Source organism: Xiphophorus maculatus, chromosome 13 (genome assembly GCF_002775205.1).
Source record: "Xiphophorus maculatus strain JP 163 A chromosome 13, X_maculatus-5.0-male, whole genome shotgun sequence".
Lineage (NCBI taxonomy): Eukaryota > Metazoa > Chordata > Actinopteri > Cyprinodontiformes > Poeciliidae > Xiphophorus > Xiphophorus maculatus.
The window spans coordinates 1,487,929-1,507,287 of NC_036455.1; the positions used below are offsets into that span (position 1 = coordinate 1,487,929).

The 19,359-nt window shown below is 38.9% G+C and overlaps 1 protein-coding gene across 4 annotated transcripts in view; it reads left to right on the forward strand.

Annotated features, from left to right (window-relative positions):
- Positions 1–19,359, forward strand: part of LOC102230100 (ras/Rap GTPase-activating protein SynGAP-like) — a 56,332-nt gene that overhangs the window by 34,687 nt on the left and 2,286 nt on the right. For 3 of the 4 annotated variants that reach the window (XM_023345353.1, XM_023345355.1, XM_023345352.1), the window contains 8 exons: positions 1,952–2,153; positions 2,456–2,646; positions 5,117–5,324; positions 7,478–8,071; positions 12,019–12,522; positions 12,644–12,790; positions 13,373–13,584; positions 17,514–17,586. In XM_023345353.1, coding sequence (XP_023201121.1) covers positions 1,952–2,153; positions 2,456–2,646; positions 5,117–5,324; positions 7,478–8,071; positions 12,019–12,522; positions 12,644–12,790; positions 13,373–13,584; positions 17,514–17,586 — 2,131 coding nt within the window. The remainder of the gene's footprint in view (positions 1–1,951; positions 2,154–2,455; positions 2,647–5,116; positions 5,325–7,477; positions 8,072–12,018; positions 12,523–12,643; positions 12,791–13,372; positions 13,585–17,513; positions 17,587–19,359) is intronic. The other variant, XM_023345354.1, reaches the window with a different exon arrangement.

Genomic DNA, 19,359 nt, shown 5'->3' on the forward strand with positions numbered 1-19,359 from the left:
ACACATTTCTTTCAGTTTGCTCTCTTTACTGACACTCTGATTAAAGCGAGAACACCGATGTGTTTATTTAAACCTCTGGCTTACAGAAGCACCGGCTTCAACAATCTAGTTGCACGTCATCAGTAGAATTTATCCAACTCAGTCGAAGGACATTGAAACTTCTCCTCACACTCATCTTATTGTGCTTAACTGGATGCTCACTAAACAAAATGTGATTTTAAGGATACAGTGTAGTAAAGAAGTTATTGCCCTGATTTCTTCGGTTTTTGCGTTTTTGTCACTTAAATGTTGTAGTCAGAGAGAAAAACTATCCAAACCAATAAAGTTATTGTATTATAAACCAGGTAACTGACTTGATGCAGCAGCTGCATCTTTTTGCCTACTTCATGTTGCCAGACAAGTTCTATTTAATTGATATGTGTTCTGCAGAGCAGGTTATAGTCTTTAAATTTAACGACGCTAGTTTTTCAATTATGGCCTGATTGGTTATGACCAATTTTTACCCCAAATACATGAAAAACGGCCCTTTCCATTTTCCTCTGGTTATCTTTGTTTGATACTAAAGAAAGTAAACAGAAATAACATTCAAATGACTTTTGACAATGCTGCCTACTTTATCCTACATTTGCTTTAAAGGTCCTTAAAAACACTTTTATGTCCAAGCAGTTCTGACATAAAGTTACTGCAATGTCATTGGTACTGCAGTACTCTGCAGTACTATATATAGTGCAGTATTTAGATGTGAATATGTTTGTTCCTATTGAGTCAAATTCAGTTGAATTCTGCTCAATTTAGTTTAATGGATTTTTCTAATTTAAAACAAATGAATCTGTAGATAAAGCACTTTGAATAAAGTAAATAAACCTGATTGAGATCTAGCTAAATACAATCTCATCGAATTCATTTGTGGTCCGCTTCGGTTAGGAATAGCCTCATTTAATGTATTTATTCAGTATAATTATGAAACGGCAGTTTGAAAGTGGAGAGATTGTGTGAATCATCCCTTCGATTTAATATCTCATCCTGAGGGCGCGCAGCGAGGCAGAGTGGGGGGTAAGAAGGAGAAACTCACTCCAGCAGAATCAGAAATAGCCTCTGTCTGTCTTGTCCACCTGGGAGGTGAGAGGACAGAAAAGCCAAACAAACAAGAACAAAAGCACCAGGTTAGAAATGCCTGGTTGCTTCCAGCACAACTGCAGGAGGTTCAAGGTAATCTGATGGATCGCCAGTCAAGACTTTGGGCTTCATAAATGTTTTTGGTCTCTTCCTAAACACAGGATGGTGGTACTTTTTAATCCAGTTACATGCTAGAGATTTGAATTCTCCGAGATGTATATCTAATTCACTTAGGATTATTTATTCACCAATAGTGAGGCTCATTCTGATATGTCACCAGAGACGGACAGAGCAGCCAAAAATGTTGCTCAAGAGCAGCGATACTGTCATGATATTACTCAAGTAAAGGTCAAAATTATGGCGCAGTAAAAAAACTCCAAGAAGTATTTTTCCCCCCAAAAAAGTTAAGTAAATGTAACTGTCAAGAATAAAAGTAGCGTTTGACAATAGCAACTTGTAGGCAGCTATTGACTTTTTATTAAGCTCACATTTTTGTTTTTATCTTTTTTTATTACTCTGATGTAATATTCTGATCTTAAATGTTTTGTTAGCAGAAAATCATCCTAATTAACAGAAATAAGGACTCTCAAACACCCATCCGTCCAGCAAAAACACAAAATCTGACTATGTACTTCTGTTTAATTTCTAGTGCAAATATCTTGGGATGCTTGAAATGGGACAAAACTAACTTACAAGTAACTTTTCATCTTAATATTGCAGCTTGTTTAAAGTAAATAATGTCTTTATATTGATGAAAAAGTACTAGTTAAAAATGTAAACGCAATATGATATCGCTTTTATTCCTTCAGTGCTCTTCTAATCATCGCCTTTTCAGATTTGGACCCAAGGAGGAATACATGTATTTCATGAACGAGTTCCTGGAGATGGAGTGGGGCTCCATGCAACAGTTCCTCTATGAGATTTCCAACATGGACACTGGAGGAAACGCCGGAGGCTTTGAGGGCTACATCGACCTTGGTAGGGAGCTGTCCATGCTGCACAGCTTGCTGTGGGAAGTCATGGGACAGCTCAGTAAGGTGGGTCAAATTTTATTATTAGTCAACTGTGAAGGCTCACCACTGTTCCATGTTTGTTTGAAAAATAAAATAAAATAGCACAAAATGTTAAAGCTCACTGAATGAAGAATTTGAATTCTTGTTTATTGCATTGAGCAAATAAAAATATCTTTCTTCTTAGACCCGTTTCTCGAACTGATAAAGGCATAACATTAACTTATTCATTTCTGGTCATGCTTGTTCATGTTTGTAGCGCCAACAAAAGGTTAAGGAGTGTATTTTATTGTTTTTTACTTTAAAAAATAAAAAAAATCTCCCTGCAGGATGCAATTCTCAAACTCGGACCCCTGCCACGGCTGCTGAACGACATCAGCGTTGCCCTGAGGAATCCGCAGCTCCACATGCCCACAAACCACCAACCGGAGAGACCGAAGGACAGACTCTTCTCCCGCCCATCCTTCAATCGCCTTATGTCCTCTGATTTCCAAAGCCTTATGATGCGTGATTTAAACAGGTATCTTGTCATGGCCCCCTGTCGTTTCCCCACATTTTCTGTTGTCATTACTTCTGGGCACGAAACTTGCATTTGCATGTCCCCGAATAGAACAAAGCGCCAGCAGGATCGGTCCCCGCTGTGGCTCTATAAAGACCCGGCGCATGGCTGTGATTGCTAATGTGCACCTAGGCTGCATAAAGAGAGGATTTACAGCTACACAAGGGTGTTATTAACAGGGACTCATAAAAAGGCCAAGTGTACACAGGAAGTGAGAGTTCAGCAGCTCATAACAACCCTGGTGTATTTCTAAAAGGCCCGTAATGCTAATGCTAATGCACCTCAACCGGCTGTCAGAGCGTTCATCATTCCCTAATTGCCAGCACCATCTGTTTTCCCAGAGTCTTTTCTCACCTTGTTTTTGATTCTTTAGTTCTCCAGAATTGTCGGGAGACATTGGACTGGGTTTTAATAACAATATTAAAGGAGATCATTTAGACCAGGGTGCTCACGTCGATCGCGGGAAGGTTTTCAGTCGATCTCAGCAGTAGGTGACAAACTGAACGCCGCCAGGAAGCTGAGACCAGCACTTCCTTTACTGACAGGCTTATCAGAAATATTCACCAAGATCCAAAACGTTTGTAGCTTCATCAAAGAATAAAAATGAAAAAAAAAAAAATAAAATAAAAATCAACAAAACGTGTTAAAAATGAATAATCTCAGTAGTTATTGTTTCAACTAGGTGTTGCGCAATTTAGTGCGTTTCGGCTCCATTAACAAAAGAAGGCGAATCAAAGACCGACTGACTAACAGAGCAGGAGTTTAAATTAGCCAATCAACCACCGCTGTGTTCAGGGAAGCGCTGATTAATAATCGAGAAATAAATATTAAGCCTGGAAACCTGATATCGTAACGGACTGAATGTTATGTTTTTAACCTAATCTTTGCTCGTCTTGCGGGGCGCAGGCAATTGCCATGGCAACGGGTGTGCTTAAATGACAGAGACTAAAAAGGTAGGAGTGGTTTTGAGTTGATCACCTGTTCGGGTTATTTTACCTTTGTTTACCTTTGCTGTGGCGCATTACAGTTTCTGAACGTTCATTAAACGACAAACTTGGCTTAATTACCTCGTTCGTTTGCAGTATACGTCACAACAAACATCAAATAGGACAAATATATTTGATTAAGTTTTACCAAACAAATGGCTTCTACCACGATAATTATGTGAAATTAAATTAATTATATCCCAACTTCAGAAGATTTGCCTTTACCTTTACAGAGCTCTTTGGTTCCTCCTATCAGTCTGTAGCTTCTCATATTGACGTCATCAAACCAAATGTCAGATCTACCATAACTGACTGACACCTGCTGGCCTCAGGTTTGCAACCAGCTTCTGACTGAGAAACCAGTAACCTCCTCCCAGTGTCAGAATCTCACTGAGGAAGAAACTGCATTAGGTTTTCTATCACTTTATTATTTCTGCTATAACTGATGTATATTCGCATATAAAATAAGTCAGTAGGGTTTAACTTACAATTTTTATGTCTTCATGTCATGAGGTAGATCTCAGCCGGCTGGTGAGAGAAAAAGTAGATCTTGGTCTCAAAAAGTTTGGGCACCCCTGATTTAGAGGGTCAGCATGAAAGGATTACTCAGCACTTTAGTGACGCAAATCTGGTGCAGGTGGAAAAGTGACGGGTAATGCCAGAGTGATGCCGTCTCACTTTGTTTGTTCCCTCTGCCCTTGTGTTTTCAATTCCTTACTTGTGTCCTGTCATCCCTTATTTTCTCCCTCATTTCTATCTCTCTTCCTCCTTGTAATTTTTTTTTGCCCCCATCTGATTTCTTTTGTCTTTTCCCATCATACTTGTCCATTTTGTTTTGCTATTTAGTGTTTTTCTCCTCTCCTTCGCCTGTCTTCCTTTCCTTCTACCCTTCTTTGTATACTTCTTCTTTCCCTTTTTCCTTGTGTATTTCTTCCTGTTTTGCTTCACTCCTTTTTAGTGTCCCGACTCTCTTTCTTCTGTTTCATCTATCCTTCTTTTCATGCCTTTTTGTCTTTCCTTCCTTCACTGCTTTGTTGTGGCCTACTTCTCTTCCTTCCGATTATCCATTCTTTCCTTTATTCCTTGCACTCTTCCTTCTTTCCTTCCCTTTTTTCTGATGTTTTTCCCGGTTCCATATGAAAACCTTTCTCAGTCTGCCATTTATTCATAGTGAAATAAATATCAACTACTGAGAACTTTAGACAGTTGGGTTTTGAAGGTCTGGAAATATTGTGCATGAAAAATTGTGTAGGAACCCTATTACGCGCTTGTTATATAATCACACATATATACTGTGAAGCCTCACAGACGAGTGTGTGGGATCAAAACCAAGCAATTCTTCAGCCTCAGTCCCAAAATAAGTGAATAACATCAAGCTGCACATAATCCATCAGATCTGAGGGACATCCTTCCACAGTATAGTCTCTTCTTCTGCCTGTCTGCAGCTCGATAGACATCTCGCGCCTCCCGTCGCCCACGACCGGAGTCTCAGCTGTAGAATCCCTCTCCTCCAATCTGAACATGAGGCGTCAGGCCGAGCGAGACCTCCGTTCTTCGTCCAGGGAGGTGTTCTACGTCACCCGCCCACCTCTGGCTCGATCCAGCCCTGCGTACTGCACCAGCAGCTCGGACATCACAGAACCCGATCCGAAGGTAGAGTGTGTAAATGTTTATTTCGTCAACTGATGGCATGATGGTGTTTTAACTCAAATTTCAATAAAAATGGCCAATGTTTGCACATGCTACATTATAAAAGATAAAAAACAGGTGACATTGAGAAGTAATTGAAAGTCGATGTTTTTTTTTAATTTTGATTAAGTTAAATTGCATCCAGATCTTTGCCTTGTTTTTATTTGGCTAGCCTCATTGGTTGTTTAAAAATCTCTGATTGCATTTGAAAAGAAAGTTTCCACATTTCTCATGACCGCTGAGGCGCAGCGGCTTGCTAAAACATTCATCCTGGATGAACGTTTTCACATTTTGTCACCACACAACAGACATCAGTGCATTTTAGTGAATGACCAACACAAAGTAGACCCTCCTTTCACATTAACTTTAACCTTTAACCTTTAACTGCTTTAAATCTTGTGTGAAAAGGCTGGAACAGAAAGCACATTGAAACATAAATGTTTTGCCAATTCTACTTTGCAAAACAGTCCAATCTCCTTCAGATTGGACAGAGTACGTCTGAGGGCTTCAATTCTCCAGTCTTGCCGCCAATTCTCAATTGAATTTAGCTCCACACGTTCACTGGACCATTCTAACATGAACGCACTTTTAACTGTTCCATTATAGATCTGACCGTATTGCATTCAACATTGTCAAACCTTTTCTGATGTCATGTAACCAGGACATCGTCTTCCACAGATTAATTGTAATCCTTGTGTGGCTTTTGGCAAGACGCAAATGGGACTCATCCTTCCATGGCGATCAGATTTTTGGAGTGGATGACTAATAAACATTAGTTTATAAACCTGGCTTTGACAGATTGTCAAGCCAGGTTTTGGATCTCAGTGTTTCCTTTAGCGGTTTCATAGACCTCCAGGCTTCTGACCTAATTAATGCTCTCCTGCAATCAATGAATCAGCCAGTCAATCAATTAATGAATGATTGCTTACTGTCCAGGTCACCATGACCACTCCAAAACTTCCTGTTGCATATCTGCCTGTCTGCTCCATATGAAGTGGGCTGTTTTGTTCACACTGTAAGGAAATATTGGAGAAGAGTGGCTTACCCAGGGTGCCGAGTAACACAACTGTAAGTGGTTGGTGTGCCACATAAAATCTTGATGAAATACATTTATCAAGAGTCTCCTCATTTAGAAACAAGAGAACAGTGTCAGAAAAAATCGCCAGGCAGCAGTTTACTTTCCAAATGAAGAACTAAATTAGAGCCCAAGAGGTTTCAACACAGCACTGTTTGCAACCAGCTCCGTTACCTGTTTTAATTGGAGTTTTCTCTGCAGATTATAAAGTTTTAGGGGGAAAAAAGCATTTCAGTGATTCACTAAGTTTAATGGCCCAATTTGAAGGAGACAAATAATAGTAAATGATATTTTGTAGCATTGTGAGCATTGTGTGTTACAATGCTGGCATTATAACACACTCCAACCAGCAAGAATTATTTGTCTTAATGTTATGATTTGTTTGAAATTAGAAATTACTGTTTTTGTTTTTGTTTATACATTTTTTAAAACATAAAGATGAGTGAAGTTTCAATAAATATTAATGTATTCACAATGCCTGTGTCCCTAGTTTGGGTTCCTGTTACGTGAAACCAAAATTTATTTCACTAGGTTTAGAATCCAGCCTAATGAGGAGAAAATTAAATTTATTTGACTAAAATTCAAAAATATAGTTCTTTGATTTTAATTCATGAGCAAGTTGAAGTTTCAAACTTATCATTTACCAAAGTCAATTTCTTGTAAGAAATTTGATTTAAATTCCAGGTAATTATGTTTTTATAGAAGTTAGTTCATGTAAGTATTTTCTCCACTGTTTGTTCAGTGGAGAACAAAATCTTTCCATAAAAATATTTTCATATTTTTGTGAAAATATGAAAATGTTTTCAATAAATTTTAAAATGGGATCAAATGCAGATATAGTGAGCAATGTAGACACAAATTGCGTTTCTTTAGGTGAAAAGTAATAAATGGCTCTTATTGTCACTTTCACTGTTGTTACAATCCTACCGCTAAATATCTTATATGTAAATATTTGTGTCTATTATTTTGTTGACAGGTTCATATAAATAAGTGCCTTTGCTGCAGATATAAAAAGTGAATATTCATTTTGTTTCTCTCTCAGGTCCACAGTGTCAACAAAAGCGTCTCCATGATGGACCTTCAGGACTCCCGAATGAACAGCATCTCCAACCTGAACTCCGTTGGAGACATGCTAGCCTCCTCTCAGGCCTCCATTGCTGGCCTCGGCCACAGCTTCGGGAACCTGGGCGCCCCGCTTCGTATGGGGGGCCACTTGCCCCCGGGGTCATCTGGCTCTGGCCTCAGACTGAGCCAGATGGGCCACGTAGGGGCCCCAACAGAATCCATCTCCCAGCAGCAGCAGCAGGCAGCTGCAGCGATGCATTTCCCCCTTTCTTTCCAGAATCCTCTATTCCATCTGGCTGCCCAGAACTCCCCAGCTCAGTCCCAGGCTCCTCCTCCAGCTGCCGCCCCTCCTCCGCTGCTCCTCACCCCGGAGGCTGAGAACGGCCACCCCGACTACCCGCCCGCCTTTGGCAACAGCGCTTTCTCCCGCAGCGAGGACCTTTCTGCCCTGCAGTCGCAGAGCAGCCTGGTGCAGCCCAGCATCGTACATTCGCACAGCTACAGCGACGACTTCACCCGGCAGAATCAGAACAACGACTACGCCTGGCACCAGCTGTCTCTGCAGGTGCAGGTAGGAGCCGCTCCACTGGTTTCACACATGGAGAACGATGGTTTGATGCTGTGAATATGTGTCTGCATTCAGCTTTAAACATTTATTACAAGTTATCTACTTAACTGTCACCATTAAAATGCTTACATTTAATTCAATAGGTCGAGGAGGATCCAAGTGTAATGATGACAGTAAAGGGGTTAATAAATAAGTTAAATAAGAACATCCCTTTAAATTTTTATGAATAAAACCAGTATTTACAGATGTAAATCTTAAACAATCCATTTAATACTGTAAGATAACATCAATTCTCTCCATGATATGTAGACTGTGGCACACAACATTTTAATTTTTCATTTAAATTATTTTTATTGGTCTTATGTAATATTCAAATGTTAGTAATAATCATCAAAACCAGAAATAAATGCTCGAATTATGTATCCCAGTGTGTGATTGATCCACATTAGAAAGCAGTTAATTCGCATACCTTTTTTGTCACTGTATGACATTAATTCAAACTAAGTCATTCATATTTTAGAATCTTAATCTAATATTACCAAAATTGATAATAACTAAATGCCAAAGTAATAAGAGTCTTTTAGTTTTAATTCGGAAGTGAGCACTGCATATGTTTACTCAGAATTTGGAAGAATTGCATGTTAAACTGTATAACTTGGGCCAAAAGTCAACAAGATTGTCGAAATAGTTTGTTTGAACAAAACAGAAACTAGTATGGCTTGGTCAGGTCTGTAGGCCACCTTGCTCACACACCTTTTCAGCTCTGTCCACAAATTGTTTATGGGACCAGACATTCAAAACGTTGAATTTGGTGTTTTTAAATCACTTTAAACAGATTTAATGGTATGATTAGTTCTATTTGTGACTAAGCTTTACCTTCCTGGCTCATGTCTTGAGATATTGCTCCAATATTTTTCACATATGGTTATTTCCTCATGATGCCATCCACTATTTTGCGTAAGTCCTACTAGCAGCAAAACACATTAGCAGCATGATGCTTCCCACACCGCCCCTGTATTTAACAGTTGTGATGGTATGCTTAAATCTTTAGAAATAATGACTTCTTCCTTGTTGAGCAGCCTTTCAGCCCATGTTGTTTTAGCTCTTATTTCACCGTGGATAATGATAATGGTATTCTGTAACAGCTTCAGCGAGCATCTTGACAGGGTTTTATTTTTTTGTGGGGGAGGGCGGGATTGATGCATACATTGCACCAAAACATGATTATCTTGGAGACACAGGTTCCGTCTCCTTTCTGAATTATGTGAAACCTTGACATTTCCACACTGTTTATACTTGCTAAGTATATGACAGATGTTTTGTTTAGAAATTTTACCCAAGGATGAATCAGACTTTTGATTCGTGATTCTCTTCCAGATACGTCAATGTTTTAAATTGATTCAGTATTGTTAAAAGTTTCTAAACTTAACAGCATAGTGATGTTACAGTAGTGTATGTAAATTGTCAATACAAATATTGTTATATTGTCTATGTAAATAACTGTTGTCAGAGTCAGCAAATATGTGAAATTTACTTTTTTTAATGGAAAAATTGTAAAACAACTTTTTTTATGATCTGCTGAGATGCACTAGTATATGACTCAGCTGTTTAATACAAAACAGTCCCAAAATTATTTGTGTGATGAGCCAAAAAGATAGTCGAGAGATGCCGAGTGCACAGAGAATAACATCAGAAACATGCGCCTGATGAACTGTGCTAAATGTGTCAATAATTCTGCTTTCATTCAAAACATGTTTTCATGCATCTTTTACAGTTTTTGGTCATAACTTGCTTTATTTTCGACTGAGTTTTTTTGGTCAAGTTAAATCAATGAAAACACACAGAAGTACTGCAGTTAACAATCCAATTACATTATTTAAAATTTTGTTTTACACTATTTAAAGCAGTTTTGCTTGATCTTATGTCTACACTAAATGTTTGGGGTTGTTAATAGGGTACCTATTTTTGCATGTTGTTTTATTCAGTTTTAATTAGCTCATTTTATTTCCACAAATCTACACCTATCTAAAAAACAAAAGCTGCTTAAACGGATCAGTGTGGCATCTCTTGAAATCATTGTAATATGCTTATAGAGATGTAGGAACTTTGTGGTTTTCTGTTGCATAATTTGGCATTTATTAATTACAGAATAAGTCGACTTAAATTTGAGTGACTGATATCTGCAGGGTTATCAAACACATGAAGTGTTTGATCAAGGACCTCTGATTGAGCAACATAATAAGCAAATCCTACTGTAAAGTTTGAGGCTCTCGTTGTGCTGCCATCTGAATCCAGACGTTTGTCCTGTGCCCGCGTCATCTGGACTCTGTGAGAATGCTTCACAGCCGCTGCACTGTGCGTCCTTTTTTTAACAGTTCTGGTTATTAGCTGTCGGCCAACCGGGCAGATAACAGTGTTGAAGCTGCTGATGCTGCATTATCATTATCTTTCTTAGCCACGCATGTCCTGTAGATGTGGTGCAGCTCCTCCACTAAAGAGTAAAGACAGAGAAGTTTCAATCGGAAAACGTTTCGGCGTTAATTAGACTGCTTGATGGGGTCAAGAGAAGCGTGCGTTTTCTGATGCATGTTTAAATGAATTCTGCGGCTGAGGATTGGTTGGTGTGAACTCGGGCCGTTGATCCGTCAGGCTGATGAGCTTACTATAAGGCGTGGATGTAAAATTACGGTGTTTAATGATGCTTTCGTGTCGTATTGAGCTATTTCCGTCCCGCTGTGTGGGCTTTAATGGAACAAACATCACAAGCCACCTGCTTATTTATACAGATGGTGCATTCAGGAAAGAGCTTTAAGAATTAATGAATAATCTATCCATCCATCACATATGATTGCAGTTATTTAGGATGCTAATCAAAACTAAACTTGCAAATTCCTTTGCGTTTACACAAATATGAGAGCAAAATAGAGATCATTCTTAAGTAGTGTCATCTTAAATTAGAAAAAAAATCGAAAAGGTTGCGTCTCCATGAGCATCTGCTGACCCAGTTGTCGTCAACTGTGATTGTGGAACAGATGGAGGGTCTCAGTCGGAGGCTGCTTAAGGTGTGAGCAGCTTATAAGCAGGTGAAAGATCTTGAATTTTGAATCATGTTGCTCCTTCTGGTGGAAGTATTTCTAACACTTTTACACTTATAGTAAGATACACAGAAAGGGTGAACTGACTAGGGTATTGAAGCAAAACTGCTCCATCCCTCACATTAAAGATTAATTTTGAAAAAATGGGGCATACCTTTAAACATTAATTATCACTTTGGCCCTAATGGGTTTTTTTTAGGAAGCAAAGTTTTCTCTTTGTAAAGGAAAGAACTTACACATCAACAGTAACCTCTTGTTATTGGAGATGTGTTTTAGGATCTTGTGGTCTGCTGTTAAGGGGAACTTGCTTGGAGCAACAACTGCAAAGTGGGGTTGTTTCAGATTTCCTCCACTTGCAGACTGTTTTCAAATAATTTTGATACTTCTTTAAATGATCAGCTGCTATATTCTTCTTTTTCAATAATCAACTCTTTGTTGGATCTCCTCATGGAGCTCGCTCGCATTTCAATTGTAAAGACCACACCAAACTTAATGTCTGAGATTTAACAAGGGAAACCTTCAAAACTCACAGACCTATGTTTGGTTGCAGTCATTTTAAGTGACTTAATCTATTACTTACCAGAAATTTATCTTTTGAAAATGACATTTTTACAGAGAATGTCAAGATTATTATTATTATTTTTTTTTCAATTGATACCTAGTATTTTCTAACGTTTACATACGTTAGAAAATACTCAGGCTGTTGTAGGTTGTCCTATTTTTTTTGTCATGGCTGTATGTAGGAATTCAGTGCCACAGCAACAAAAATGAACGCTCCTCTTAAAATAGACAGATAATCTTTCCCGCGTTGTGACTCATACTGTTTTCTTTTTTTTGCATCCATTTCCCTCTCAGGAGTCTCTGCAGCAGCATCACCTGATGGGAGTCACATCTCAGACAGGCACCGGCACAGGCACTCCTGCTTCCTTGGCTACACCTCCGACCACAGTTCATCCGTCCCGCCAGTCATCTATTGCTGCTCAGCACCTCAAGTCCCAGCGCTCCATCAACACACCTGCCACTGCCACGCCTCCAAAGGTTCGTCCACAGAGCAGGAACCTCCTCCTCAACTCCTCGGATGCGAGCTTCAGCGGCAGTCAGCCAAAGTCCCGCCCATCGAAGCAAATGACACAGCAGCAGCAACAGCAGCCGCCGCCACAGCAGGACGGGCAGCTGCTGGTCACCGACAGTCCGGCTCCAGGGCTACCCTTCCAGACAAGCTCCGCTAAAGAAAACCAGGCTCCGGCAGCAGCTGCAGAGGAGTCCACAGACACGCCCACAAAAAGCAGCAAGAAGCCTCAGCAGTCACAGCTGCAGCCGCCGCAGCAGCATCTCCTGAAACCGGTCGCAAACAAACAGGTGAATGCTGCAAGTCCCTGAACAAAAACAAAAACAATAAAAGGTCTTTAAGCTGAAACTATTTAATGGTTAAAACAGGATTTGAAATCTTTTTCTTTTTTTTTCTTGATTGATGTTTCAGGGTAACAGCCAGGGAATGAACGAGCGGACGGTCGCATGGGTCTCCAACATGCCACACCTCTCTGCCGACATCGAGAGCCTGCGGCCGGACCGCGAGGGCCAGCTGAAAGAGTACTCTAAGAGCATGGATGAGTCACGACTAGAAAGGGTCAGCTGCTTTTTCTTCTGTCAGAATATTTTATTATTGTTTGTGATTAAATAACTGTAATAATAATTGTGTTTTGAATGACCTTGATTTTAGAAATTAGAGACAAAAGAGGAGCCTTATGGGGTTTTAGTCAGATAGGTGTTAGCTTCATGCATGGACTGTTGCAAAAGTATTTAAACTTGGGATTTTAAGTGATACAGAGTAGCACATAATTTAGAAGTGAAATGAATCTAGCACATATTTTTAAATATCTTCAAACACACAAATTGGAAAAGTGTGGTATTTTCATTTTAGGATCTCATTATTTCAGTATCTCAGAAAAAAAAGTTGTAGAGAAAGTTAAAACAGGGCTAGATAATAAAACAATATGCCAAACTTACACACCACCAACGTCCTCACAGTGAAACATGGTGATGGCAGCATAATGCTTTATGGGCACATTTGTTATAATTCTTCAAGTTCTTCTGTAAGATAGCAGTATACTGTACTGTATGTAAACACTTCCATTTCCAGAAGCATGAATACTTTTCCAGTGCAATGTTTTGGTGAAGTCATATTTGTAATATCTGGTTCACCTTTCAGGTGAGGGAATACGAAGAGGAAATTCACTCTCTGAAGGAGCGGCTGAAGATGTCGCATCGCAAACTGGAAGAGTACGAGCAGAGGCTTCTGAGCCAGGAGCAGCAGACCAGCAAGATCCTGCAGCAGTACCAGAACCGCCTCGAAGACAGCGAGCGGCGCCTGAAGCAGCAGCAGCTGGAAAAAGACTCTCAAATCAAAGGCATCATCAGCAGGTGATTAGCTTTCAGGCTCAGCAGGCAGTCATACCTGGTTTCTTCTGTTTTGTTATGTTTGCTTCACAAAACAAACGTGCATTTGTTCAGGTGAGTGTCACACATTGTTTGCCACAGCCAAGATCCACAAAAATATCCATATCTAACTACTATGAGGAGTGTTAAACATAAGATTTCATTTTAATCCTGCAGAAACATAATCCTTTTTAATGCCGCTCATAATCACGCAAGAAGATAAAACACAAAACCTTATTTGTTAATTAAACTCTGCACCTTTTAAATTTTAAATGTTCTATTTACATAAAGTTGAGGGAAACATATCTTAAGAGTATGAAAACACAAAAAAATGCATAATTATACAAGTATGAGCTGATAGCAGAATATTAGAGTTTTTTATTAAAGAAACTGATAGAAAAAGATCGCAGATGTCGCTTTATTCATGTCTGACGGCTTGGTAATGTAGGTGTGTGTGAGAGACATTGTGGAAGAAGCACTATCAGTGTGGTTAAAGTGCCTTTATTGAACCTGTAGTGGCTCCCAGTAGGAGAGGGGAAGCCATGTAAGTGTTCCCTGTTGAGAGGCAGAGGAGAAAAGAAGGCCAGCTTGTGATGCTCTAAAGCCTCCTGCTTTCTACTTCAGTGCAGCTGAAGGTCATCTCTGCTCTCTCATTGGAGAAGCAGTGGAGCACAATGAGCTGTTGTATTCAGCTTGTTTTTATTAGAAATCTGTGTGGAAATAGAGGGCAGGTCCTATTGAAGGCCGCTGTTATGTGTTCAGTCCAGGAGAGGTCAGCAGAGATGAAGAAACGCAGGATAGCTCTGATTTGGCGTGTGCTGATATGAGAACCTGAAGGCATCATTTCCCTCTTCAGAATTATTAGTTGTCATGTATGATAGTATTAAAAATACATTAAAAATATGCAATCATGTTTGATGAATAAAAATATTCCTGAAAAGTATATTTATTTCAGTAGCTAAATTCATATGAAACACATAATTACACACTGACTGGCTTATTCAAGGCTTTAATTCTGTTAAATGAATTCCAGCTTACTGTTAATGAAAACATTACATTTAATATTAGAATTTCATACCAGATATAGAAAAAAAAATATTTTTACTAAAGGAATAAGGGATGAATGTGTTATATTTTCAAAAGGTTCTTTTAATCTTGCAATCTGAATGCATATCATAATTTCTTGAACATGACTGTATATTACATATCTCCTTAAAATGTTCAAATACCATTAGCTTAACTACTAAAATAATACTTACTGACACACACACACAGATTATTAATGTAGCTTTTTTTTAAAACTGCAATGAATAATATTTGCGACTTACAAATTTCCTCTGTTTTTTGCCTTTTTGTCACAATCGCAAATAATTGTTTCTGATTATTGAATGCTTTCAATAATCAGAAACAATTATTTGGGACAAGGAATGTTCATGTTGAAATGAAAATTTGTAGCTAGAAGAAGGGCATTTAGCTTAGAATTGATTAAATTAGAAGTAAGTTCCTATGTGTTTAGGATGTATCAGTGAAAAGTGCAACATTTGACTCGGGACCTCATATTTGTAAGAAGAATTTTGTCTCTTGTTGGACTGAACTGCATTTATAGAAGAAACATATTTAGGGGCTCAGCTAATTTGTCGTGGAGAGCTGAGCAGGCGGATAGAGGAACATTAAGAACCTATTTACCCAGAGGCAGAGGACTATCAGCCAGCTTACCAACAAGAATGTTTCAGATTATGTCGCCAAATGTTGAGCTACAGTCATTGAAAAGCATTTACAGCAACAAAACTCCCAAAGCGGTCCAAAAAGCTTGACGAGCTTTGGATATGGCTTCTTCAGTGAATCTGTTTGTCTTCTTCAAAAACTAATGAGGATCAAATGTGGGAGGGAGGCTGGCTTTGATTAGATGGAAAAAATGGACTCTGAAGGCACTTTATGGGATGGATGTGTTTATTTGCTGTCATTTCAGTTTTTTCTTTGGGTGTGCAAATGGGGTTGCAAACTTCAGGGAGTCTGGAATAGAGGTTTGTCTCAGGGATGGAATTACATGAACATGTAAAAACTTGTGTTCTGAATCAAGGTTCCAGCTGGAATTAGCTGACATCTATCATCTTCAGGGTCATTTGGGTGAATATGTAGTTTTCAGCAGTTGCATTGAGTCGCAGAAGTATTCAAATCCCTAGAACGTTTTTTTAAAAGTTTATTGCGTTACAAACACAAACATTATTTCTTGTTGGGATTTAATGTATTAAAGCAACACAAAATAGTCACAATATTAGGTGTCAGGTTCTATGCTGGATTCTGATATAAACTTTGACTGGACCATTTTGACACGTGAATATATGGTTCAGTTGAAACCCATTTCATCGTAGCTCTCGTTGAATGTTTAGTGTTGTGAACTCCATCCTGGTCTCAAGTCATTTATAGGCTCTAGCAGGTTTTCTTCCAGGATTCAATCTGTAGCTCCATCCACCTTTCCATCAACTCTGACCAGTCTCCCTGCTCTGCTGTGTTTCATCATGGGAAGAGAGTTTTCATTTTGATGTCCTCTGTGTGGCTTGCAGTGTTTTTCATGTAATTTTGGTCTTATTTGACCTTCTTTACTTACTGTGTCCATAACTGAGGTGTAGAAAACTGGGATCAACACTTCTTATAATCTTCTTTCAATAATTGTGTTCATTTTGCCACTCAGTAAAGGCCTGAAATGGTTTGTTTGCCTTTCAGCTGAGCCGTTTAAAAGTGTTTGGAAGATAGATTTAGATAAATACTGCACAGCCCTGGAAGAAAAAACTGTGCAATACTTGAGACCTTCCAGCAGGAACACGACCCCAGACTTCCTGACAGAATTACAATGGAGTAGTTCAGCTCAAACATTCCTAGTTCACTGAATCAAACTGCTGAATTAGATTCAGCTGTATTGAAACAGAGTAACATCTAGCAGCTTTAGGACACAAATCCCAGAGGACTAAAGTTTGACATCCTTGGTTTAGATCATGTTTTGGAATGGACCAGTCAAAGTCCAACCTATATTAAGTTGTAAATCTGTGGCAAGACATATTTTATAGTCAGATGCATATTCCAGACAAATGGGCAAAAATAATTAACATTCCAAATGTATAAAGCAGAGAGACACAGGCTAAAAGACATGAAGCTGAAATTACAGCTAAAACTGGTTCTGCAAAGCCACTTTTCATTTTCCTACCACTACAGTAATTGCTTATTTCATGCTGGCTATCACACAGAAATTCAAGGGTTGTTACTACTTTTGTGTAGCCTAAAGTCAAGGTGACTTGTTGTTCTGCATCCCAGTAATCCCACTGTCAAAAACATTCTGAAGAAAACCAGTTTTGTTTTTCTTTTTAATAACATGTTCATTCATTTTCAACATGATGATTTGAATTACCTTCATATTTTGTTAGTTGTCATTGACTTTTGTATATTTATGTTGTTGACTTTGTACTGCCATAAGGAGAAGACTGTAACATCTAGTCTTTCACTTTAAGGGTTTTCAATGGATTTTTCTTTTTTTCAAACAGAATAATCAGTTTGAATCAACTAATGAAGCTGAAATTGTGGCCAAGTCTCTAATGTAAAGTTAAAAATAAAGATTATCTAAACCTAGACAGGCTGATTGTGACAGAAATTAATACTTGGAAGAAATTATCATAATAATAATAATAGTGAGCAGACAATACATGACCGTACACTTCACTCATCCACAATTTCATTTTACATTTTCTGCACCTGAACAAAGATTAGATTCACTTTTGGGCTCCTCAGAGGATGCCCAGGAACACTTCAGGACCTTAATATCATCATATGGCTGCACAATCTCACAGTACATCTGAAGAACGCCGGCTTCATAACTCTACTTTTGTCAACCGGTCTGTTTGTTTCTATTTCCCTGTTGTCAGACTCATGGCTGTGGAAGATGAGCTGAGAGGGGGTGCCATTCCTGATATTAAGCCTCGAATCCTCACAGACCAGGTTTGTGCCTGTGTCTACACCACCAGTCATGTCCTAAATCATTATTGCATCACATCCAAGAGCGTTTTTCGTAGAAGCCAGCACAGGTTGAGATGTTTGCAGCAGCTTCCACATACGTCAGCCACCTCCATCGTTCAGTCCACGCTTTTTTGTCTGATCAAAAAGCAACATTTCACCGCATCTTGCACACACTTGGCGGGTGGGCATAAGGATCAGGCGAAGCAGAAATCACGAATCCTAAAAACTGCGAAGGAACAGCAAATCTTCCGAGCAGAAATTAAATATTATTTACCTCGAAGAGCTTATGATTCTCTGGAATGCATTTATCACTGAGGAACTGTGACTCACCAGCAGCGTCAGTGCAATTCAAGTTGCTGAATGCACCATGTGGGATGATTGGTGACGCAGGTGAAGAGGCTGTTTGTGCTTAAATAATATAGAGAAACTTAAAGGTGCCTAAACTCATGGAATATATAAATAAGGAAATACACGACTCGGAATTCCTTCTGCTCATAGTTAAACGGGAAGAGATTTTAATGCACATCTGCGGAACCAAAACATCCCATTCACATCGTTACAGAAATCCAAAATCTCTTGACTTCTACTTCTGACATCAGTTTTTTATAGAGTCCCAGCTCTACTGGTGTGTATTGGGAAACTTTGACCAATGGCGTTACTCCCCTCCATTTGCGTAGCACTTCTGGCTCGTTTTACACTGGATGTGTATTGGAAGTTCCGAGAATTAGGAGTTGACCTCCTGGAATTAGAGACGTCTTGACCTCAACATCTGCTCCAATTCAGATGAACTATTAGTCAAATTGTTTGTTCCTTATCTGTCCAAACAGAGGTTATTTCCCAAGTCTTGGGCTCCGGCCCGGTTCCTTTGCAGGCGAGCAGGGGAAGGATTGGGTGCCAGAATTTTCTTGCACAACAGCTTAAAACTAACAACTTTCCTCTCTTAAGTGATTGTTATTCCACAACTCTCCAAATCTGAATTCCTTCCTGACTTCTAGGTCAGATTGACCCAACCATTTGACACAGTACATTTCTTTTAGGTTAAACATACATTAGTGCGAACCAACCAAGCAACATAATTTTTAACTATCAATATAATTATATTCCTCTACAATAACTCGGAGGAAATATTTGCTATCCTTGAAATATACCGTCACCTTCTCTGCAGCTCCGAAGAGCACAAGCAAACCGATCAAATTGTGTCTTGAAAGACAGACAAATACGGAAACATTTCAGCACCGGGCCTGCTGTGAAATTTTTACACCAGAAACCTAAAATAAATAAAATGTGATGGGATTAAATGTCCAAACTGTGCAATCTAATTTGGAGTCTGGCGAGACTTCTGCTGGATTAGCCTCCAATCTTTGGTTTAAAGTCCTGTCAGAAGAGGAGTATTGTAGAATTAAAATCATCCGTCATTTCATTAAGACCTTTTAAAGTTCTCTTTTTCATATTAAGTTAATATTTTTTTATTATTATTAAAACATTCAACCTAAAAAGATTAAATCCTATTTTAACCCTCACTTTCCAGACACATAACTTCAATAACTTTAAAATTAAATAATGGCTTCAATATAGATAGATTTCAAAACCTCACCGTTTCCTTTTTATAACATCATGAAATAATCAAAAAAATTGGAAAAGATATCACGTAGAGAATTACGTGATCTTCCAAAATATTAACAGCTGATTTTTTTATTCCTGTTTTCCTACGAGACAAATCAGCCACAACTTTCAGTCCGGTCCTCTGAGACGAGA